Source organism: Hipposideros armiger, unplaced genomic scaffold, assembly GCF_001890085.2.
Source record: "Hipposideros armiger isolate ML-2016 unplaced genomic scaffold, ASM189008v1 scaffold_137, whole genome shotgun sequence".
In the NCBI taxonomy this organism is placed as follows: Eukaryota; Metazoa; Chordata; class Mammalia; order Chiroptera; family Hipposideridae; genus Hipposideros; species Hipposideros armiger.
Genome location: NW_017731487.1, coordinates 2,049,526 through 2,073,526, shown reverse-complemented (window position 1 = coordinate 2,073,526; position 24,001 = coordinate 2,049,526). Strand labels below are relative to the sequence as shown.

The window sequence follows — 24,001 nt, the reverse complement described above, 5'->3', positions numbered from 1 at the left end:
CTAGCTGATGCACTTGGCACATGACCTTGTCTTCTTTTGCAGGCATCTGTGGAGATCCCTGGATTGCAGCTCAGTAACCAAGACTACTTCCCTTACGTCTACTTCCACATTGACCTTAGTCTTCTCGACTAGAACGAGCAGGCACCAGCCACTAAGCTTTCATTTCATGCAGACGACTACAGACACTCCTTCCCTCAGCCAGAAGAGTTCATGTCCTACAGAATTTAGATTTTTTTAGAGAAACTGCTCACGAAAGTTAGTTACAGTTGTATTTATTTTTTTGTAAGTTACAATAAATGCTCTGTCCTTTGAGTTGTGTCTTCACTCATATTCTAACTTAATTCCAAACTTCCTTTTTCCAAATGTTTGACACAAATGGGGACTGCCTACAAATTGGGAGCCTGCTGCTGTATTTCACGTCTTAATGGACATTTTGTGAGGACTTAGAAATAACATTAAAAACCTTGAGCTAACTGCATCACCAGCTATATTCCCTAATAGTCTGATGGACCAAAGAGAAAATATTGGGGATAGAATGCAGTTCTCAATTGACGACCTGTTGTTTTTCACCCTTCTATATAAACTCGCTTTACTTTTCAGACATACAGCTGGAACCTGGCTTTGCAGGACACATTTTAAAATCCGTGCTGTGGGAGGCGTCCAGATGGTGTCATCTGAGTCCCAAGTTTATAGAAAGGAAGACATCAGGGTCATCCCTTCATAATATTAACTTAGTGGCAAAACATCAGACTGAATTTATGATGTGGACACTGATTTCATACATTTGTTGGCATTGTCCAAAATATTGTTTTATTCTTTAATGGAAAAAAGCCATTAATATTCAAGTGAAAGAATCACATAAAAAACATATCTAAGAAACAGCCTCCAAGAACACTCAGCAGCAGTCAGCGGGAAGGAAAAGTGTTTCGACAGCCCATCAGTTTTCCTCAAAACATTACTTGACAGAACACAACCCAATTCGCTGGCTACAATTCATAGAATTTTTCATTGTTTTCTTGAGATGCAAAAGTTCACTGTTGCAGTGTTTTCAAATGACCGATCAAGTGCTACTTCTTGGTTCACAAGGCCACTGGCAGATTCATCTGATTGTAAAGAATGTTCCTTCACTGCTGGAAAAATCCGCTCCCAAGAAAAGTGAAGTCTGTGCCGAGCCTCACAGCTCGTCCTTCTCTAAGTCGTCCAGCTCCACATCGCTGAGATCAATGTCGTCTTCCACAGGAAGCTGCGAGACAGAACCGTCGTTAGGCCCTGCGTGCAGGTCTAGCGCACACCCAGACAGGGTGACCCTGGAAGTTCAACCCCCCACTTCACAGAGGCGCCCATTCATTTCTCGAGGTACCCCAGATTACAGAACCAGTTTCTGCCCAAGGCAGGTCTATTATATGGATGTTTGAAAAGCTGGGCACTTAAATGAAACATTTTACTGACAGCCATTTAACTTGTCCTTTCCAGGAGGATGGGGCGGAAGTGTACTGGAATAAACACTAATTTCAAAGACACAATTTTCCACTTCTGTAAGGTGAAGTAAATGAATCCCAGGTTAAATGTTTACTTTGGGGTGATAATCAGGAAAGTGACCTCATTATTGACATTTATCTTGGCTGTCTCTGTCAGGACTATCAAATGCCATGGACACTTAATGGGGAGGATGGGATGCGAGGTGCTGAGAAAAAGAACCTGCTGGAAGGCCCATGAGGTTATTTCTGGCATCATGCCAAGGTTAGGATTTGGTTTACAAGTAGCCAAGTGCACAGGGACGGGGAAGGCGGGAAGGATGGACCGGAGCCTGGTGGCGAGCCCCGCGCACAGGGACGGGGAAGGCGGGAAGGACGGAGGGGAGCCCGGTGGCGAGCCCCGCGCACAGCCTGGGTCCGACTCACCTCGCCATCCTTGCCATCCCAAGGCTCTCTGGTGCTGATGGTGGGGAAAGCCCCGCCTCCCACAGGTGCTGTGGATCCACGCCCAAAAGACAGCTCCCTTGGGGGAAAACAGCAAAACAAGGATGCAAGATAGTGCTGGTGCGGATGAAGACACAACTTGTAAAAGAATGATTCGCTCACTACATTTATGTGGAGGCATTTCTCGCCACTTGCTCCTGACAAACCTCATGCACAGTATTACCTTTTCAATCAGGGACGACAATACAACCAGGCATGAAACTCCTAAGGCCTTGGCATCAGGTAAAGCCAGTTACTACCAAAAACTTTTAAAAATCACAAATTCATTTTGTTAAAATACAAACTAATTATGTGAAAATTATCAAAGCCGACAGCTTAAGACCCGAGAAAGGCTTTTTGAAAGATGGTATCGTAACACTAAAATTCCATTCCTCTCCTCAGAAATCAAAGAGCGGACAGCACTTCAAAGCAGCCCAGACACTATGGACCTCTGGAAGACCTACAGGTGATGGTGGCATGCCTCTCACATCTCAGGCTGTCAGGCAGACAAGTTATCCCGTGGAACAGTGTTAGGTCTTGCCGTTGGCAGGCACTGACAGAAAACATCACTGGAAAAAGGCAGTCCCTAGCCTGAGAACAAGGCTTCCTTAAAGGAGCCTCCAAACAGCCTCTGGGAAAGGTTGCTTGGAATGTGAGTAAAAGAGGAAAAAAACCCAAGCAGGATATCAAGTTTCCTGTATGTGTTTGACAAGTTATTTGCATGGTGAGAAAAGTGGGTAAATGGCTACTTTGCATTTTTGACAATGTGTATCAGTGGTTCTTACATGGGGGCGATCTTTGCCCCAGGGGACATTTGGCAATGTCCGGAGACATTTCTGACTGTCACAACTCTGTGTGTGGGTCTCCTGGCATCTGGGGGGTGGAGGTCAGGGATGCTGCTAAACATCCTACAGTGCACAGGACAAGAAAGAATGATCTGGCCCCAAAGGTCAAAGAGTGCCAAGGTCGAGAAATCTTGATGTGAACGTATCAGTTACATTCAGAAAACAGGATAAATATGCTCGAAAAACCCACTTCACTGCCATTCACTGAACTGTTAATTAGTATAACACAGGACAGGATGCTGACTACCGTGCTGATGTGTGGGCAGAATCAGGAAGTATTTGGCATAGTAAGTGCCTCACAGTCTGTCTAAAATCTATGCAAGAACAGTGGCTCATTTTACTAGGAAGGGGCACAGACCAATCCAAGCTCTGGCTTATGTGGGAAATATAAACCCCCGTGAACAATAAAAAGAAAGCCAGTGGTCCTACTTCTTGCTAGTTTTGTGTCCTTAATCAGGTTATTTTCCATTTCTGACATCAGCCTCCTCATAGGTAAAATACCAGGATGTATCTGCTATTGGGACATTCGGTGGATGGATGGTGCTCAGAAACGAAAAGCTTCCTACTCCATGTCAGACTAATGGCAAGATGCCAAACCTCCCTTAAACAAAGTGCTGAGGGAACTGTGCCCACAGAGCAGAGTTCAGTAATTTAAAAGCAAGTTTTTCGATAGCTCATTTCTGTTCTTCCCCTCGGCCACCATTTTCTTCTTTGGGCTAAACGCTAACAGATCTCTCTTCTAAGTAAGGAACCTGGATTAACATGGCTGCTGTTTTCAGACAAAACAGCCACGAAGTGATATGAAATCCAAGTCCTTTCTTCACTTTCGGGAGCATAACACACAATTACATCCTTTTATTTTTCCAGCCGCTTCTCCAAGAGGAACACGGTATGATATTTTCAAGGGAAGAAGCAGGAATCACTAATGTCTTGGGTCGACCCCAGTTTTCAATTGCCACTACTACACTTATAAATTGCTTAAACTCGTACAGACTGTTTGACAAAGTGCACGTTTGCGCCGATGGCACCTTTGGCTTTCCAGTAGTCGGACTGCAGCAGGTCTGTGCTTCTCTCGAGGTCGCACGCAGCCGGCTGCTGCACCAGCTCTCCGCCAGGCCCAAGCGTGGCCTGTTGGAAGCAGTCTCCTCACGGCGATGTGCTCGGCACATGCTTAGTCTCAGAAACCAAGATTCACGTGTAGCCAGAAACAAGCATACTGAAACATATTTTGTTTCCTTCCTATTCATCACCACATACTTTCCTCCGCTGGTAACCGGGTGGGTTCTGAGATTTTCCGCCACCTCCAAGACACAAAGTTTAAGAACCAGTGGCCTGTACAATCTCAAGAACAAAAGTTAACTGTGGTCTCAGGTTTACAACATGCTACTGTTCCCTGTACCTTTTCCATGAAGCATTTACCTCCTCTGAACTACAAAATCCAACCAACTGGAAAAAGAAAACTGGTTGAAAATAAATGTGAATAAAATTAAAGCTGGGGTTAGAACTTGTAATTGCCAGTAAATGAGCCCAAAGGCGCCATCTCCTCGTTATTCTTACGCATTTCCTAAGGCTTTCAGCATTGGAATTAGCAGTTGAAAACGGATGAAGTACATTTTATAAATGGTCTTCCTATCAATGTGCCACATCCTGTTCAACAGTAAGCTTCCTGAAGGCAGAGAAGTCTTTCTGAATTGAAACTTGGTTCCAGAAACAAGAATTCAACCAACCATTCATTCATAAAATATTTACCAAGAGCTTATTATCAGCCAGGCTCTATAGTAGTGACTAGAGATGAAGTTCCATGTGAGAGAGATTCACCCTTGGGGAACTCAGTAATGGGGAAGAGGTAATCAAATTACCACACATCTGAGAAAAAATACAGGGTGAATGCCTTGTATTTGCTTAAAAGGTGATTCGGTTTTAGGATGAGTTGAATAGCAGGGCAGCATAGAGAGCTCTCTCTATAAATTGGATTTTGAGTTTGAGAACCTATCGTGTGGTTGCCCATTATTACAGTCTCTTAGTAAGTACACCTATTTTTAAGTAACTACATTCTAAAGCCAGTGCCTGGAAATGGAAACCATCTCATGTGAGGTCAAGGGTACAAAGCATGCTCAGGTGGGAATGGGTGAGACAGGGCTGCTTCTCGCTCATTAGATCTTTATGAAAATCAGCAAGAGCCCAATGCCAACTGCACAGAGTGACAATAACCCAAGGACAGGAAAAGTATTAGCATCATTCGCTATGTAGAATACTTCCATGAAAAAGAGAAAAAACGCAGGAAGATGATTTGAAGGTTCAAATTTATAAACATCTAATTCTCCAGACTGTCAAATGCAAAAATCATTCTATTTATTGCCTGGTCTATATAAACCTAGTTTTGAACCAAAAAAACCAGACCAAATAGAACAAGTCGAAAGAGCAAAAAATTACCTGAGAAACTCATTAATGCCTTGCTCACTAAAAGATCCCTTTAGAAGAGCAAATTTCATCTTGCGTGCGTTAATGGCTGCCATGGCAGGGTATCCGAACCCTCCAATTCCCAACGCAGTCTCAAGTTCAGGCTGGGCTCCAGCTTCTGTCCACAGCCACCTAGAAAAGCAGATTCGTTTTCAGGGCAAAGATCCCTTTCAAATTAGTTAGAATCTAAACAGCAGACCTTAATTAAAGAACAAAAGATTATACTTCAAATATTTTATGGAATGAAATAAAAACAAAGGCAAGTTTTTAAAAATAATATATTCTAGATGTTCTTAAGTAACTACAGTTCCTCTCCCTAAACCCTAACTCCAGGAGTCCCGCTAATGGATTGCTCTACCTATAAGACAGTTTGCTGCCAGTCTCCAAAATATTGTGCACTAAACCTCATAAATTTTCTATCCTTGTTACCAATATCATTTAGGCTATTATTCTTTAAAAAGCGTAATAACTTCTTTTAAAAAAGTAATGGATATGTTGTTATTCAATACATATAAAAATGCTCAACCAAATTCCTTCTGCGAAGGTGTAAATGAAAAACGTTAGGATGCAGCCTTCTATAGGCACACAGCCAATCACTTTTGTTGAACTAACAGGAGGCACAAAGCCACTGTGAGAGGGACAGCAGGGAGCACGGGGTACCTGGGACCACAAGGAATGTTGATGAGAAAGAAAAAGATGATTGGAAAGGAGACAGAGGCACACTTTGCCTAAAATTTTGCGTCGATCTGGCCCTCACTCAGAAGAGGGTAAAGAAACACGCCTCTATCTCTTCTTTCTCTATCTAGCCTTCAAAGTCCTGCTAGAATTCAGCTAATTAAGTTTTTGCTTGCTAGCCTGGGGCCCCAACCACCACTGAGAATATAAGTTCTGAGAAAAAGCACGCTGTACAAATAAGTGCTTTATAAACGAGAGACCTGCATTACTTCTTTTCTTTCTAGGTGATCATTATTTTTATATCTTAAATAAAAAAATATGCCAAAGCGAACACAGGGGCCACTCATCCTACAGAAAACGGAGGGAACTATTAATAGACACTTTCGAGAAGCACCACACCTTCCTACCCAAGTGACACTGAGATAATAACATTCAGTAACTTACCCCCACATTTTCTTTTTGTATTTGTCTGCCAATTTCAGAAGAACTTCCAAATAAGAATTTCGGCCTGTAGCTCCTGATTTAAACAGACAAAATGTTTAAAGATAAAAATAAAGGAATCTGTACATTAACTGATTTAGAAAGTGTTGTCAGGGCAGGCAGCACAGAACAATGAATGGAAAGTGAGTTTCTGTTCCTCGTACCAGTATCGAGGATATGGGGCAGCACAGCCACGACGCAGAGCTGGTGTTCCTCACATGTCTTCTTGGCGACGTCCTCGTTGATGATCTGTGGGACCCAGAAGACAAGGGATAGTTAGAAGGCCACATGACACAAGACCACAGATATGCTTGAAACAGACTTAGCACCATCACTTTCATTAATGAGCAAAGCAATTCCAGGGATGGGTAAGACTTCTCCCGAAGAACATGTCCTCGCTCGCGTTCTAGAAAACACTGCCAGTAACGCCTTGTTAAGATCTCCGCTATTCATTCCTGAGCCACCTACCTGCGGCAGTGAGGCACCTGCATCTACAGTCTCTGAAGTGAGAATGCCAGTGGCTCAGACACTTGGTCAGTTAGATAGCCAGACAGACAGACATGTTTACATGCATTATATAGTTATAGGAATTTGAGGTTCTCTGGGCCTCAGTTTCTTCACATGTAAAATGGGGATTAAAAATTGTCTAAGTGTTCACATGATAATTAAGTGAGAAAAGCTACACAAAAGCTCCAGAATGGTGCCTGTAATTAATGTTAGCTATTATTTTGAGAATGAAAAATGAAAGACCCGTTCTATTTTTAAGAAGCTTAGGTACACTTTTGTTCACAGTGCAATTACTTTAGTGCTAAAAGTTATGAAAAGCAGCAATTTATCAGACAGGTTCTGTCCACTTGAAAATACAAAAAACACTTTCAAGATCATTTTAAAAGAGCTTCATTTGAAAAGATTAAGAAGTGTCACAACTGCTTTAATATCCCGACTAGAAAAGCTTTCCTTACTTCGAATGACGGACATGGTTTACCTCAAGCAGCTCAGGAGGTGGAGCATTATCAGAAAACAAATCGAGGGCCCGGGAGACAATGTCGGATCTTGTCCGCCCTCCGTCATAATCCACAGGAGACTCGCCTTTCTGAAATATCTTGATTGTAGGAAATCCCCTGATCTATTTTTAAAAATTCAAATTCACATTTATAAGAAGTAAGGTGATCTTTATGGTTTCTAAAACCACCTCTAAGTAATTCAGTTTAACAAAAATATTCCACCCACTCCCCACCCTGCTACAGCCTGCAATGATGTCAAAGGGAAGACACACAGAGGTCTGTTGGTCAGGGGGTTTTAACAGTCTGACTGCCAGGCATAGCCAAATCTTATTCAAACCCTGGATATACACTTAATATATCTACTCTAGAACAAACAAACCAACTTCAAAAGCCCTACGGACAACTTGTGAAAGCTTGGGCTTGTAAAGGCTGAAGGCTCACATTAAGCACACGGAAATAGTGAAATACTGGGAAAAAGCAGACCAACAGTCATGATTTCTGGACTTATTTGTTGTTAAGTTACAATAAAGTGACTTAATATTGTCATTGCAGAAAGGCTCAACACCTCCCCTCCTACCTCACAGGGAGGCCTAGCGTGCTGGTGAAGTAACAGCTGAAAATCCGTGTTTCACAAAGAAAAGAGCCTCGTAAACATACTCACGCCGTATCGGCTGGCTAGCACCTGATTCACCGTAGCGTCCACGGCCGCAAGCTTCACTTTTCCTTTCGTTTGTTCTTTTACCTCTGTAGCTGCAGCAGCCCATTCTGGCTCTAGGCTACAGAAAAACATTTTAACGCTCAGCACAAATACTTTAACTGATGTGTGCATTTCTGCCCAGCCCAGTTACATCACACTTGGAAAACATTTTCAGTGTAGCTTTATGAAAAACATGATGCTACCCTTCATTTTTGCTTCCCGGTCCTTTGTCACTCCTTCCAAATTTGCTAGCTCCCTGCTGCTCTTTGAAAATATGACCAAGGACACTCTTGGCACTAATGCCAATGTTTACCACTGAGTCAGAGTCAGAGCTTCTCGGGAGGCGATATCGGGGATACCTATGATCTGGTTCAGTTCTTTCAAAGGGACCTCATTTATATGTGGAATCTTAAAAAACAAACAAACAAAACCCCCAAAAAACCAACCAAGCTCCTAGATACAGAGAACGAATTGAGGGTTACCAGAGGCAGGGTGAAGGGGTGGGCAAAATGAGTGAAGATGGTCAAAACCAAAACAAATAATCTCCACAAAACTCAAATTGAGCTAGATGTATTAAAAGCACCATGATTTTAACAAGTACTTGCTAAAAAGCACTTACTTTTTACAGTGTCCACACCAAGGAGCGTAGAACTCAACCATCCAAACATCTTCACTGTCCAGGACATTCTTATCAAAGCTGTCATCAGTCAGCTCAATCACGTCTTTCTTACTTGAACTTTCACTTCTGCCCTGTCATTGTGACATTAAACATTAAACTACATGGCCAAAAAGAACATGATTCCTATTCTAAATACACATAAAACAAAAATCGCTTCTACATTTTAACGAAGTTTTTCTTTCAAGTGAAAACTACTTTACTCAAGTTGGGGACATGGTATGATAGTAACAGTATTATTTGTGCTTGGTAGACAGTATTTACTTTAAAACAATTACCAGTACATTCAGAATAACATACAACATGATCTGAATTCTGTCACTATTTTTAAGAGAAACTTCAACGTGGCTTAAAGAATCACCTTAGTAACACTATTTTATTGTAATTCAGACTTAAGCACAGCTGCTGGTTTATCCCAGGATGTTATACATAACTACAGTTACTGCTTTTTCATAAAGTCTCTGCCATTCAAAAAAAGTAAAAATAACATTTAACCCTTTTCCTTTTACAATTTTCTTCAGTACTAAGCCTAAGAATTTAATGCCTTTTCACAAGAACATAAGCATATCTCAGCTAAACATCACATTTCATACCAGGGCATCTAATACACCAATTCATAGAAGAGAAACGTCTTTCTCTTCTTCCCTATGCATTTATGTAGAACTTTCCATGGGTTTTGGGCTGGCTGCCACAGACACAGGCCAAGAGGTCACCCCAAAGTCGATCTGCAGGAGGGCCGGCCTCTTTCTTTGCACTTTGGAACATGGCCTAGGACTTTCTCCCTCTGCAGTCCCAACTCTTCTATTTCAGCCCTGGGCTGAGGAAGCTTCTCTGGGGCCTGGTTCTTGGCCTGTCGTTGTGGCGAGCTGCCCTGGGACTGACTGGCTATGGTGACGGTGATTCTGAGTAGGCCAAATGAGCAGGACAGCTGACTCCCTCTGGTGTCAGGTGACCTAACCTTCAATTATTTTTAAATAGCAAGTTCACCAATTTAAAATGCTTAAAAACACACACACACAACTATCTTCTACAAGGGGTCCACTCGGGCTTCCCAATCTTCACACACTACAAGCCGACATTACGGAGCCTTACTTGTCTCCCAGAACTGTATCCACCACCCCTTCCAGCAAGGCGATCTTTCACAAGCTGGCGCACAGCACTCAGGGCAGCATCGACGATGGCCTCGGCCGTTCTGCCACCTACAGGAAGACAGAGGACGAGCAGCTGCAATGGTGGTGGGCGGGCTGTGCGCCTACCCAGCACTGAGACTCAAGACTTGACCTTCACATATTTGTCAGCTTCATCTGATGTTTAAACAGGTCTGTCACCACGTGTTTAGCACAGAGCCAACTCCTCCCCATGAAGCATTCTGCACTGCACTTTACACTCGGAAAACCAACTCCTCTTCTGCAGTTCAGGCTATTAGTGTGAACAAGAACTTCCTGTGCATTTATAAATACCATCTACTAGAAATTCAAAATGTCTGCCGAACAAATAACATGTACACCGATGGATAAGAAGCTTTTTTATTTAGTTAAGAAAGCAAAGGAAATTTCAAAATACAAAAGGATCAAATGAGAAAATAGAAGAAACTATTTCTATGAGATAATGGACAGAAAAGACTGTGGAAAAAACAAGAGGTCTAAAATCTATTAACTGGAAATCAATCCAGGCTTCTTATTGCAATCTTGCTTAAAACGTTGAGATTTTGAGTGCTTAGGCTCCGCAGCTGAACTTACTCCTAATACAAGTAACAAACCCCATATTAAGACTCAATAATGACAACAGTCTTTGGAAGTTTACCGAAACCTATATGCTCAAGAAAAAGTCAGGGGGCCATTAACTGACTCACAAGTATAAGGACCGCATGTGCCATGAGGTGATCTTCAGAGTTTAAATGCAAAACTCTAATAAAATCTCTTCAGAAAGTTTTGTTTTTTAAAATGAGTTTTCTAATCAAACTACCTAGGAAGAGAGAAAAATTGAGAACACCTCAGACCTGACATTAGAAAGAAAACAGTACAGCAACGTTCAGAATATGCTCATATCAGCTAGTACTGCAACCCTGGTTGAAGGCACCACCAAGCGTGTCACTTCATAACCAGAAGGGCCACATAAAAACAGGCTTCCACTCCTTATCTACAGCAGAAACCAGGGCCTCTTCCACCAACCTTTACCTGGAAATATACCAAGTCAAGGAATAGGCTAGCAAAAAAGACAGAATTTTCTCACTCCAGACTAAGGGTCAGCAAATGATTACAAAAACAGGCAGCAGGCCCAAGGCCAATCTCGACTCTAAACATTCCATTTTTATAAGTTAGCAGGACAAATTATTATTCTCAGAAAAATGAAATGATCACTTCATGGAACTTCAGAGTTGGGGAGTCTAGAAGGAAGGGTGTGTCTAAGGCCTTGCTTATCTCCAGTATCTTGCCCCCCAGCTTGGGGATGAACTACACTGGTATTTACCAAGTCATGTGCTTTACATGTACTATTTCAGTGAACCTTCTAGTAGCCTAAAGTAGGTTTCCACATTCCCATGTTACAGATAAGAAGCTGGTCTAAAGAGTTAAGTATTCCATTTAGTTATGAAGCCAGAGTGTGATGAGGCCAGCAGTTAAAGCCAGGTCGGCTGTCATCAAAGTCACACTCTGTTACAGATGCTGCAATCCCTTTGTGTTCCCTTTTCTAAGAATGTTTTCTCCATCAGCTGCATACAATGACGCCACCAAGTCCAGAGAATACAACAACACTTTGTGTCACCGTGGCACACTGACTCTTCCCCCCAATCCCATTACTCCGCAAGCTTGTTTTTCTCACATAAAGCAAAACCTAAGATGTTTGACTCTACATTTAGTCACTTCTATGTCCTATGTAACAAAATCTTAAAAAAGATTTTATCAAATGAACCATAATTTTAACTTTAAATATATTACGCCCAATACTTTTTATCAGGACCATGAATATGGCTCAACCCAGCATTTCTGATTATCTTAAATATGATGACTTGTTTGTGAGATCTTAAGTCACAGGGCTAGTCCATAAGAGAATGGAGAGACGAGGATAACATTTAGCCCCAAGAATCTGGAGCCAGAATTCTTAGCTGCCTCGGTGACTAATAGCAGATACTCATATTTACTTATCTACGAAACAGGGAGTCGTTTGGGACACTAAATAACAGCTTTCATACTATATGTTACAAGGCATACAGATTCATGGGTGAAATACTCCACAGTAACATCAACAGTTTACTCTGACTTTCAAATTACAGGGCCTTCTGTTTTCCGCACTGCTAAGCTAGACCCTTTTCCTAAGCTGAGGGAAGAGAGATCACAGCAAGAAAACATTTGTAAATCTTTATTAAATATTATGTAACTAGTATTTTTTTTTTTAATTTTGAGTAAGATAAAAAGGAAGCACAGAACATTATTACTCTATCACTGCTAAGGCCATGTAGGCCTAAACTAGTATGAACAATAAGAAAACTTTTACCTGTATAGGAATCACTCTGTGCCATTTTAGAGCTAAGGAAATTCAGGCACAAAGAGGCCAGGAAACTTGCAGGTAGCAGAGCTAGTAAGTTCTAGAATCCTAGTTCTCTCCTATTTTTTCCCTACCTGCTCAAATGAAAAGTCCAACCGGGGGAAGGAGTAGTTAGCAGAGTCCTTACCCTGATAATCTTCTGGTCTGTTTTTGTTGGATCCAAAAATCTTGATGGTAGGGAATCCCTGCACCCCATACTGGCCTCCGAGGGACTGATGTTTATCTGCGTCAACTGCACCCACTTTGACAACACCCTATGAGAACAGGAAAGAAATATCTATGTTTCTTTCAACTGGAGCAGATGCCACAAGAACCCATCATCTGATTCATGGACTCAGAGACAAGATACCGAAGGACAGGGTTAGGTTTACAAACAGAACGAAAGAGGGTTTAGTCTGGGAAACCACTCCTAAGTGGAATGATGGGTAAAACGCAAGTTGGCCCATGGAGGGAAATGCTGTAGCTCTCAGAATTAGCATGATGAAGAGTAATTATGTCATTTAGCTAAGAAACAGAATCAATAAAAATAGACAACATAAAAGTAAAATGTGTATTATCCCTTTGCTCCCTATATGATTTTGGCACCAGACATGGGTTTTGAGCTTCAATATGCAAATTAACTTCCCATTGTACATTAAACCTATTTACATACTTTAAACATACACAGGTGAATGTGGACATCTTAAAAACTTACTTTTAATGCAGTTGATACTTTCTTCCATTCTGGTGTTAACCTTTGGCAGTGGCCACACCTTTTAGGAGATAAAAACACAAATAAGGCAATAGTTAATGTCTTTGGTCCCCAATTCAAAAATCACCCAGCAGCAGTCTACTGGGTGACAGGCAGAGGGGTACGGGCTTGCAGGGAGTATGAGCACCAATACAACACGATCCGTGACGTGAAGGAGCTCACGCCTTTTCATCTTGTTATCTAAAAACACTTCTAAATTACGGCTCAATTAAATTACATCCAAAGAGTTTAAACAAACGCTCACTCCTAACTCTATAGCTAAGCAGGAGCTTTAGCATGTATCTGGTCAAGTGTGCCTCAACGTGTGGTTTGAATTTAAAGGCTGGGCAAAAATGCAGATTCTTGGGCCCCAAGCAATTACAGCTCCAAAAAAAGTGGTTCAGGAATCTATATTTTAATAAGTTCTGCTAGTGATTCTTAAACCTATTAAGGTTTGATATTCCCTGATCTAGTCCAACCTTTTCATTTTACAGACGAGATTACTGTATCAGAGCCTAAATCTCAATGTGCTTTGGCTCCCGAGGCAGCTTATGGAGTTAAAAAATGCACACACAATCCCAAATTAGTACACCTAACAAGTGGGAAAGCACGGGACACAGGCAAGAGTGCGGCAGAGACAGAAACAAGACCACAAGGGGAAAACCACCTAATCTTTTAGGGACTAGTCTTTGAAGATGTTATGAACTATAACACGCTAGAAAAGTGCTTTTTACAAATGATCATACACACACAAGCTTGTGATGTTTATACCTTTTGAGGAGACTATATTGTTCGTGTTCATTGTTTTATAATATCCATCATATGAAAATACCACAGTCTATCCATAGGTGATTTGGTTTTTTAAAAACAAAGTAAATTCTTTTTTAATTAGGTCTCTAAGGACCTAAGGAGCACATGCCACGTGCCAGCACCCTGATGAGCACTCTTCACATAGGATTTCATTCAATCAGCACAGCCACGCTGAAGGCAGGCCCGGCTGTTTTCATCTTACAGATGAAGAAGCAGAGGCTGAGATGTGAAGAAACCTACCCAACTTCACAGTCACAGTGGCAGCGTTAACTGACAGACTACTCCAGATGCCACATTCGGCATCATTATGGAACACATTAATCCCGTATTTCAAAATCTCTCAAGGAAATGTCCTGAATTGCTGCTTCTATGCACTTACAGAGTATGTTTTGGTGTTTAGGTGAGCTACTTAGAAGTCCAGGAGTCAAACTTTTACAGGACGTTGTGCCTCTTTAATTTCAGTTTATCATATGAAAGAAAGACTCGAATCAGAGATTATCAGAGTATATACACCTTCAATTTCAATGTTGAGCAATGTAAAGACAGACCAAAATGCCACATAAATATAAATAGAGCATACCCTCTAACCCGAGGGTTCTTCACCTGAGGTCCACAGACACCCACCCTCCCCCAAAGGATTGTGGAGAAAAACTTAGGGCCTCTGTGAACTTTGATGGCAACAGCCCCCTCTATTGTCACCAGCCTGTAACTGACATTCCGAATTTCCTTCAGTTCTGAACATGAATAGCAAGCCACAGTTGGCTCGTTCCTTGTGACTTTGTCCTGTCAGCACCACAGTGCTGCAGATATCTTTAAACATCATCCGTGCTGACTACTTGAGAACTCGGGTAGCCGATGGATCTGCTGCTGGAGCAGTCTGTACTGTCCTAGGAAAGGAGGACTACAACCATAGACAATTTATTGGACTATCTTCATTGTTATTTTAATATTTTAGGTTTCCTTTGTGATCCTGTGTGCTTTATTTGCTACACCAAAAACCTTTATTCTAGGAAGGGATTCACAGCCTTCATCAAGTTGCCAATGTCCAAGCACAAAGAGGTTCAAGACGCCTGCTCTCCTTCGACATTTTCGGACCCAGAGCACCACCAAGCATAGCTCTGCCCGTGCGACAGTCAGTTAACCACCGGATCCAGACCTGGTCGTTGGTGCTGTCTGGTTTAGTTTCGGGAATGAGGCATATTTTCGTATATCACAGCTCCCAGAAACAAGGTAAATCATTCATGCCATAAATGATAAAGATCAAACTTGTAAAAACTGCACAGCACAGCATTCAACAATATAACAGTTTGTACAATTACTATCTGTGCGTTTACTAATACAAATAAAACTAAGCCATACAGAATTCTCATCTGGATTTAACAACCGAAAAACACACTGGAGCTTTTAAAAAAATAATAAAGGCATTAAGATGAACAGTATTTACAACGTGGCAACATAAACTTTGAAAGTGGCGAGTTTTATCTTAATTTGCTACACTGAACATTAAGTGAAATGCTCCATAAGCCTGGTATTGTTTCTAAAACTCAGTTTCATGGTCTTCCAGGAAGAAAAAGCAATGAAGGAAAACCTTTCATCAGGAATACCCTAAAATGCACCCACTCAGAGAAGAAGTTGACTGACTTCCCTACATGAGCTTCAAAGGCACAGTTCACACCTAAAAGGACTACCTGGAGCTCAGGTCAGCATGCAGTTCATCTGCACAGATACACAGCTGGCTGGTGCTCGGCCTCCTCTCGGGAAGACCACTCGTTTACAGTAGTGACAGTCTCGTGCACATTTCACACCAATTTCATTGATCTGTCTCTATACTTCTATTTGTTGAGTTTTTGTTTTGTTTTGTTTGCATTAAATGTTTTAACTACATACCGTACTCTGACTATATATAATTGTATACCATTAATTTCAATGATAATTACATCTTTACCCCACAAGGGTTTCCCCCCCCACAATGAATGTAAGGCAAGAGAAGAATTTTTAAATTAAACCATTCTCTAATTACATATTTCTGGAAGCAATCTCTTTCAAGAAACAAAACGGAGTCAATCACTGGTTCTTCCCTTTCCTTTGCCCAGTCTTCTTTCTTCGTAAAATCAGTTTCCCTTCCATCTCCATCTTACTTACATCATCTTAAAATTATAAGAGTTTTTTCTCTTTCTTTTTTCCTGCTTAGCTACTTCAACCATTTTTTTCCAATCGACTCAATGTCCATAGCCTTTAACAGACAACACTTCGTGGAGTTTTCCATGTCCCTCTCTACTTCTTTTAAACAAACAGTAAACTAGATGAACTAGATAGCTGAATAAAATCACATTTTTATATAGTATCTTTCCTTATAAAGTACCATAAATAACTGAAGTATTTTATAATACTTACCACGGAGCATAGAATTCTACAAGCCACAAACTATCACTTTGAATAACTTCTTGGTTGAAATTTGATGGAGTTAATTCGATTACATCATCACTGGAGGAATACAGACCATTCACTGCAAGAAGGCAAGTACAGCTCACCAGACCTGGAGAAACCACCAAAGCACATCATTAACGGCAGGGTTCCTGCTGACCGGAAACCCAGGTGATGAGGGTCTCCTTCAACTGACCAAGGCCTCCATACAGCACAGGAGGCCAGCCCGGGTCAGGTCCCTCCTAACCCTGGGCCCCTGCTCTCTTGCTGCTGTTGGAGCCCCTGGAATTTTACTCCCACTAGGGCAGTGCCAAACAAGGAAACACAGTCCACGCTCTCGTCTCTTGAGCTGCACTGAAAAAAGGTTTAATTATTATTCTTAGTGCTTTTCATGTATTAACACCTTCATTCTCTACAACCACACTACGAGGCAGTACTATTACAGCCATTTTATGGGCAAGGACACTGAAAAACTGGGAGGTTATGTCTAGCCTTGTGATCTTGGGTAATCCCTACAGTATTTACTTCTTGTGCTGTTCAGTTGCAATATTAGCACACTATCTTTATTAAAGCTATTTTTGAAGGGAAACATAATTATTTGTCTCTCCTACTAGACTAGGACTCTCTCAAGGGCAATGATTGTTTTTACAAATATTTTTATTTCTGCTAACACTATTGATGGCACATCACCAGGCACTCACAATGCTGCTGGATGAGCTTAAAAGAAATTTCATGTGAATAATGTTATAAAGGGAAGACTGTTTATTGTATTATTAATGGCATAGTTTAGCCACACTGTGGACTAAGTATACTTCTGTTGGCCACTCTGGGAACTTAAATGCAGTTTATAACAACTACATAGGAAAACAAGTTCTAAATTGACTTATGAATATTTTAAGAATTCAAAAGCCCTTTGAATTGTTAATACTATAAAAATTTTACCTCCATTTAAATTCATGTATTTCTTTATGTTTTCTAATTGCACTAATTCCACCAGAACAATGCTAAATAATGAAATGTTCTTGACTCTGCCAAGAATATCTTTCCACTTGCATGATGCTGGCTTTTGGGTTGAAGCAGATAAATTATATGATATTAAAGAAATTTCTATTATTGTCTTTTCAGCACCTATGAAGATGATCATATAATTTATTTCTTTTAATCTATCAATACAACAAATTAAAAGTGAGAATGACCTGTATTCCAAGGTAGTGTGTGTGTGTGTGTGTATATGTCATCTCAGTCACGTTTTCATATGCTTCCTTTGTAAACAGCATTTGGAAGATTTCAAATGGAACTATTTTTGAATAACCCAATGGTAAATTTCTCTGGAAGGAATGCACACCAATGTTAACTGTGCTATTGCTAAATATTCTATCAGAGACTTACACGGTGCTTTCAATTTTCAAATCACTTTCAAATACATTAGGTCACTTGATTTTTCACAGTGTTATTAACTAGAAAGCAGGAATCATCCCTATTTTGTGAATATGGAAGTGAAGGCAGAGTGAGACCCAGCGGCCCATCTATGACCACACATGTAAGCGGCAGAGCAGCTCTGACTTCTATTTCCAAGTTTTCCCCATTAAACCACATTCTTTTTAGTGCTCAAGACAAAAAAGTTCAGTGTGCCGGGCATGAATAAACAATCACATTGTTTAATAATACTGCATTTGAATTAGAGAGAATGCTAATGTAGGAACTCCTGAAATAAAACTGGATTTTACTAATGGTTACGTGAAGCCACTAAAGGGTTATCATGTGCGCGTGGGCTAGGGGTATGATCAGATTTGCTTTCTAGAAAGTGTTCTGGCTGCAGTGTGGGTGGATGGGGGAATTATAAGGAAAACAGTGTAGCAGAAATCAAGGGAAAGATGGGGTAGGCAACAGTAACAAATGCTAGTCAGGTGGGCAAGACCGAAAACTGTGCATGAAATATAACGACAATGAGATCATTGGGGCCCTTGGCGGCTGTGAAGCAGCAGGCGGTAGGTCTACAGGAGGAAACAAGTTGGTGAAAACAATACAGACAACTCTTTAAACAAGTTACATTATAAAGGGCAGGAGAGTGCTAGCAAACATGGGGTAGAAAGATGGTTTCTTTTTAAAGATGGATGTGAACTGAGCATGAAGGGGAGAAATGTGTGGAGTGGGGGAGGCTCAAGTTAAAGTACAGGGAATCAGGGAACAAAATAAAATGCCCAGAGTCAGGGGGAGGGGAGGGAACCCAGAGTCAGTGGGGGGGGGGAGGTAGCCGTGATAGGAGGACCTCCTCTTCCATTTCAAGAGGTGGGAAAGGGTGAGTGTGGATGGAGGTCAGGCCAACCAAAGTGGGGCTCCCTTGATAACTGTGCTGTCCAATATGGTAGCCATTAGTCATACATGGTTACCCCACACTAAGATGTGCTGTGTGAAAAGCACACTGAATTTCAAACTCTGTAGGAACGAAAAAGTAAACTATCTCATTAACATTTTTGATATTGATTACATGCTGAAATGGTATTTTTAGGTATTGAGTAAATAAATATGTATTAAAATGAATTTCACTCATTTCTTTTTGCCTTTAAATGTAGCTACCAGAAAAATTAAATTACCTAAGTTTGCATTACATTTATATTGTATGATGCTGCTCAATGATCTTTTCATTGCTGAAGGAAAAGTTAAATAGAGTCTGATATATTTAAAGAAATAAGTAAAATAAGAACCTAAGCAAGGACAGTCCTGATTCTGAATAAGCATGAAACTAAGGCTGGTCCTGGATAATTATCTATGGAGATCTACTGCATTTAAAGGAGTTTTCCTTTTTTTTTTTTTTAAAGTCAATATGCATTGATACTTGTTCGATACATTGAGTTCATTGAGACATTTTCAAAAAAGGCAAAGTGAAAGAAAAGCTAGCAACAGTCCCAACTAGAACAAACTACTCATATTTGGGTGACTATGTCTTACTGACATCTCCATGAAACAGAGATCTAAAATATTATATAAATGTGATTCTTACAACACATTCCCTTCTGTAACCTTTTGTAACTCAAAATAAGTTACAGACACTTTCTACATAAGTAATTAGGGATTGCTTATTACCCCCATGTAATCATTTTTAATGTAGCCAAATCCACTACTGACAGAATTGTTTCCTATTTCTCACTATTAACAGTCCAATGCCGAAAATTCTTCCTACTCTTTTCCCCCTCAAATGAACATGATTATTTAAGAGAAAAATCTTACAAGGGGTGCTGGGGTTATGGCTAACATTTTGATATATTTACCTGTCCAGCTACCCTCCAGAAACTTAACTAAGAACATCACTTCTATGACACTATGTACCAGGCATTGTTCTAAATAGTTAACATATATTACTCATTTAAGAACTCTATATGGTATGCACCATCATGCTGATTTTTAGGTCAGAAAATGGAGACACAGAAGGGCAACCTGCCCAAGGCCACATAATTAGAAGAGATAGAACATGGTTATGTAACCCAAATTTTTAACCAAAGGTCTGGAGACGGCAGGAGTGTAATCCCAAGGAGGGTCATTAGGTAGATCGCTGTGGAAGGAGAATTAGGTACTTTTCCTTCGCTCGCCAATCAGAACAGCAGTAAAGAATGTACTCTCATCTTCAGGCTGGAGTCACCAAAGAGAAGGCCCACGCTTTTTACTTCGGGAATGTTTCCTTTCCATGCGAAGACGGTCACGATTACTGAGACTCAGTATAACAGGGACTTGGGCTATTTCTTTTTCTAGTAATGGTATTGGACTCTTATCTTTAAATTTTGCCTGGTTCTCAGAAGAGCCTTTCCTTCTTATAAACGGCCATCCAATAGAATTATCTTGATGATAAAGGTTTGACACTTACATTCCCTAAAAGGCAGTATGACCTAGTAAGTTTAGAAGAAAATCAAACACAACACTCAGAAAAACAGATGAAAAGATGTATAAATTCCAACAGGAAAAATATAGCCAGTACCCACCCCACAAAAATCCTCAAGAAAACAAAAAATCCTGGGCCCACTTGAGATCAAGTAGGTCAATGCTGACCAATAATGTTCTCTATTCCTAAAATTGACATCGCCAGTCCACTCCCTGATAATGAGTACCGGACTGCAACATCCGTGTGTCTACAATCTATGTGAGCAGATGGTTTCGCCATCTGTGGCTTGCCGCGATTCCTCCACAGTAGTGAAGGATGCTATAAATCCACATCAGTAGCATCGCGGTGCCACACCTGCTAACAAGAGTACATGGTCCCAAAGCAGTCATCTAGAAACCAAGAGGGCTGCTAAAACGGCTGATTGCACTGATTAAAATAATGAGTTAACTGACAGACTCACAGACTCTTGCAGAACTTAGTCTGAATTCACTTGTGGGCAACTTTTGAAATGACTAAAACCTTTCCCCCTCCCCTCCCACACCTATTCCCTCTGCAGTAATACAGCCAATATTTATATCTTGTTTCCTCTTCTTTAGACACGTATTAATTCAGTAATCCTCTGAACAACTCTATGGAGTACGAGCCCAGCGTGGTCAAGTAACTTGCTCCCAGTCACACAGCTAGTAAATGCTGGGGAGAGAGGCTGGGGCTGGAACCCTGTGGTCTGGATCCCGGGTTCCGGTGAGGACTCAGAGCGTCTTGGCTGGGACCTTCAGGAGCCCTGAGAAGGATGGGATCCTCAACTGCGGCTCACCGTGGTCTCTAAAACAGACCTTCACATAATTCAGGAAAGCCTGGGCTCGTTTAGGTGTTGAAAAGTGGAATCACACTTCAAGTGCTCCTTCATCGTCAAGCCAGCTTTTGGCAGGCCCGGTTCGCTCTCCAAGGCAACTACCAGGGCTGGGTTTTGATAACTTAGTTTTTCTTAAAGTAGGAATTCCATAAAACAGGTTGAGGTGAGGACAAGATGCAGCACGAGGAGCCCGTGCTTCTCCCGCACACACTCGACTCGGAAGCCCAGACAAGGCGCCCCCGTTCGGTTGCGTTTACCCAACCTCCGCCCGGGATCAGGCCAGGCTGGCCCCAGCGGCCCGAGCGCGACCCCCGGCCGTGGCTCTCGCTGGAGTCCCCCGCGCCCTGGGTTCGAGCCCAGGTTCAGGGCTCTGTCCGCCGCGATCGCGCACGCGCTCCGCTCGGGGTGGGTGGCAGAGGCCCCCGCCGAGGGCGCCCTCACCTCCCCACGCGCCCCCGGTCCCGCACGGCCTCTCACCTCCGTCCGAGAGCCGGCGCCGGGGCTTCCGGCCAAGGGCAGCCCCCGCCCCCGGGACGCCCCCTGCTGCCCCTGGTGCTCCCCCACCGTCCCGGGGCTCTCCTATTGTCCCCCGGGCTCCAAGGGCTTTCCCTACCGAGTCCCCTCGCGGGCCAGGCCCGAGAACCCCCACCCCAGCGCGGGCCCGGCCAAGGCCACGCGCCCGTCAGCTCCCCGAGCTGCGGATCGCCTTGGGGGGGGGGTCGGGGCCTTCCAGGTTTCCCCGCAGGACGAGGGGGGCCGCGCCTACCGAGCACCAGGTGGGCCATGCCGAGCGTCCCCGTCGCCGCGCAGTCCCGCCGCCGCCCGAGCTCTGCCGCGCCGCGCCCCCGTCGCTCCACGTCCCGCCCTCTGAGTGCTAGGCCGGCGCGGGGCGGCGCGGCGCGGCGGGGGCGGGGCGGAAGGCGCTCGCCAAGCCGTGGCCGCGGCTCATTGGTTCCCGAAGGCCTCGCCAATTCTTGTAGCCAATGGGTGGCGGCCGAGTAGAGGTTACCGGTTTTGGTTTTTTTAACGGGGGCGGGGCGAGCGGCGGTAGGTGGGGCTTGCTGGGGGCGGGCTGACCAACCTCTCTGCTTCTCCCGTGGTCCTCCACCGGGCCGACTCCTTCTGCACTCGGGGTTCTGTTTACCTTAGAGTCCAGTATTTGGTTTTTCTTACGTCTCGGGTCCTTATTCTCTGTTTACCACCACCTTGCCTCTAACGATTACCCATCCACCCCTCATTCATCCTTTGCCTTCCCCCCACCCCTTCTCCTTTTTGTCTCCCACGAGGATAACTTTCTTTGAACCCTCAGTGCATCCAGGATCTTATTAAATGACATTAATTTTTCTTGTTCCCGGATGAGTATTCGGTCAAAAAACACTTGCTAAGCACATACTACATGTAATGTAATTCACCAAGTTTTATTTTGTTGAATTACTTTAAAAGTTGCCATGTCCAGCGCACATGACCGTGCAAAGCTTTTCACAGACAGAACTGGGTTTTCTGTAGAATCCCGTGGGGCTTAACGCTTCAGGGCTCCTCGCAGGGTTTCCTTCCTCGCCCTAGGAGGGGCCCTAGCAATGCGTTCACGTGGTCATGTGTCTTGTAAAATTCGCAAAAGTAAAATATTTAAAGTATAATAGGCTAAGACTATGATACCTTTTCACTCTGATTTCCCCTCCTATGTTTGGAGTGGACTTGAACATTTTGTTTTTGTATTAGTAATGTATTACAATAATAATAATTTATTTCTCTGTAGCACCTTATGCATAAAACAGCTCTGATTACAACAAAAACATTTATGAGCACAATGGGGCCCAGGAGCGATGGTGTCTGGTAGGACTTCCTGGAGGAAGTGCCATTAGAGCTGAGTCTGGAAGATTTGCCTGACTAGCTGGAGAAAGTCATTCCAGAGGAAGCAAAGGAAGTGAAGAAGACACAGTGGGGTTGAACAGACACCATGAAGAGGAAGCTGGCAGCCAAAGCGAGATGATGGGGTGGTGCTGGAGGGCTCCCTGACATGGTGAGACGTTCAGAGTGTGTGTAGGTTAGGCCCCATGGACCCCTGATTTTTGATTCGCTAAGATCTCTTTTATTGATGTTGTTATAAAATATAGGATTTGGTGTGTCAGGGTAATGAATCAGGGCCTCTAAAATAAACATCCTAAAAAGTCCGTGGTTTCTACCATAAAGGTTTGTTTCTTGCTCTTATTGGGGAGCAGGTTTAATGTGGTGGCTCAGGGACTCTGGCTCCTCCCATCTCACAATGCCACCATCTTCTAAAACATGCACTCTCAACATGAGAAATATTGCCCCCAAGAAAGCAAAAAGTGGTTCTTGGCGGGGAGGGGTGAAAAGAAACTTAGATCACACAAGGGCTACAGTACATAAACAGATACACAGTATATCTGTGTTTTTCAGATTTCATGGGAGAGAGGAAATTAGGAAATGTCTAAAAAGGCCCCTAAGGGGATAATTAAAAAAAAAAAAAGACCAAGAAATACTGTTCTAGAACAGGGCTGATCAATAGAAATATAATGTGAGCCACAACCACTTAGGACATTTTAAAATTTCTGGTAGCCACATTAAAAAAGTAAAGAAATTAATTTAAAAAATATAGTTTAACCCAAGATACCCCAAATGTTATCATTTCAACATGATGTAATCCCATAAAAATGATTAATGAGCTATTTTACATTATTTTTTATACTAAGTCTTTGAAACCCAGTGTGTATTTTACATTTGCAGCACATCTCACAGTGGCCACATTTCAAGTGCACAATAGCCACATGTAGCTAGAGGCTTTTCTATTGGACAGCACAGTTCTTGAACCTCCTTAGAGTCCTTGATTGGTTCTTCAGTGTTGGACTGACTGAAGAGCAAAGAGAACAACCAGGTTTGCAAGGGTTCCACTGACATTCCTTTGGCCAGAATCCTGCCATGTGACCCCCAATTTAACTGCAAGGCAGGCTGGC

The 24,001-nt window shown here is 42.4% G+C and overlaps 2 protein-coding genes across 5 annotated transcripts in view; one reads left to right on the top strand and one right to left on the bottom strand.

The window, feature by feature from the left end:
- The window catches only part of ATP6V1C2 (ATPase H+ transporting V1 subunit C2), a 48,316-nt gene extending 47,168 nt beyond the window's left edge, over positions 1-1,148 (top strand). For all 4 annotated transcript variants that reach the window (XM_019650031.1, XM_019650033.1, XM_019650030.1 and 1 more), the window contains one exon: positions 43-1,148. In XM_019650031.1, the coding sequence (XP_019505576.1) occupies positions 43-132 (90 nt within the window). In that variant the 3' untranslated portion in view covers positions 133-1,148. The remainder of the gene's footprint in view (positions 1-42) is intronic.
- On the bottom strand, positions 479-21,902 carry PDIA6 (protein disulfide isomerase family A member 6). The gene is made up of 13 exons (XM_019650029.1): positions 21,796-21,902; positions 16,273-16,414; positions 13,033-13,090; positions 12,466-12,592; positions 9,888-9,994; positions 8,739-8,869; positions 8,084-8,198; positions 7,404-7,544; positions 6,583-6,667; positions 6,383-6,455; positions 5,237-5,395; positions 1,902-1,998; positions 479-1,243 (listed from the first exon to the last, which is right to left on the bottom strand). The coding sequence occupies exons 1-13, from the start codon at positions 21,812-21,814 to the stop codon at positions 1,175-1,177; spliced, it is 1,323 nt and encodes a 440-aa protein (XP_019505574.1). The 5' UTR covers positions 21,815-21,902; the 3' UTR covers positions 479-1,174.
- Between the last annotated feature and the right edge of the window lie 2,099 nt (positions 21,903-24,001).

Excerpts from the sequence above, each read along its gene's own strand:
- PDIA6 (XM_019650029.1), bottom strand. Across the intron at positions 12,593-13,032 it reads AAGTATCAACTGCATTAAAA|GGTGTTGTCAAAGTGGGTGC; the intron begins GTAAGTTTTTAA and ends CTGTTCTCATAG. Across the intron at positions 5,396-6,382 it reads TACAAAAAGAAAATGTGGGG|GTGGCTGTGGACAGAAGCTG; the intron begins GTAAGTTACTGA and ends CTGCTTTTCTAG.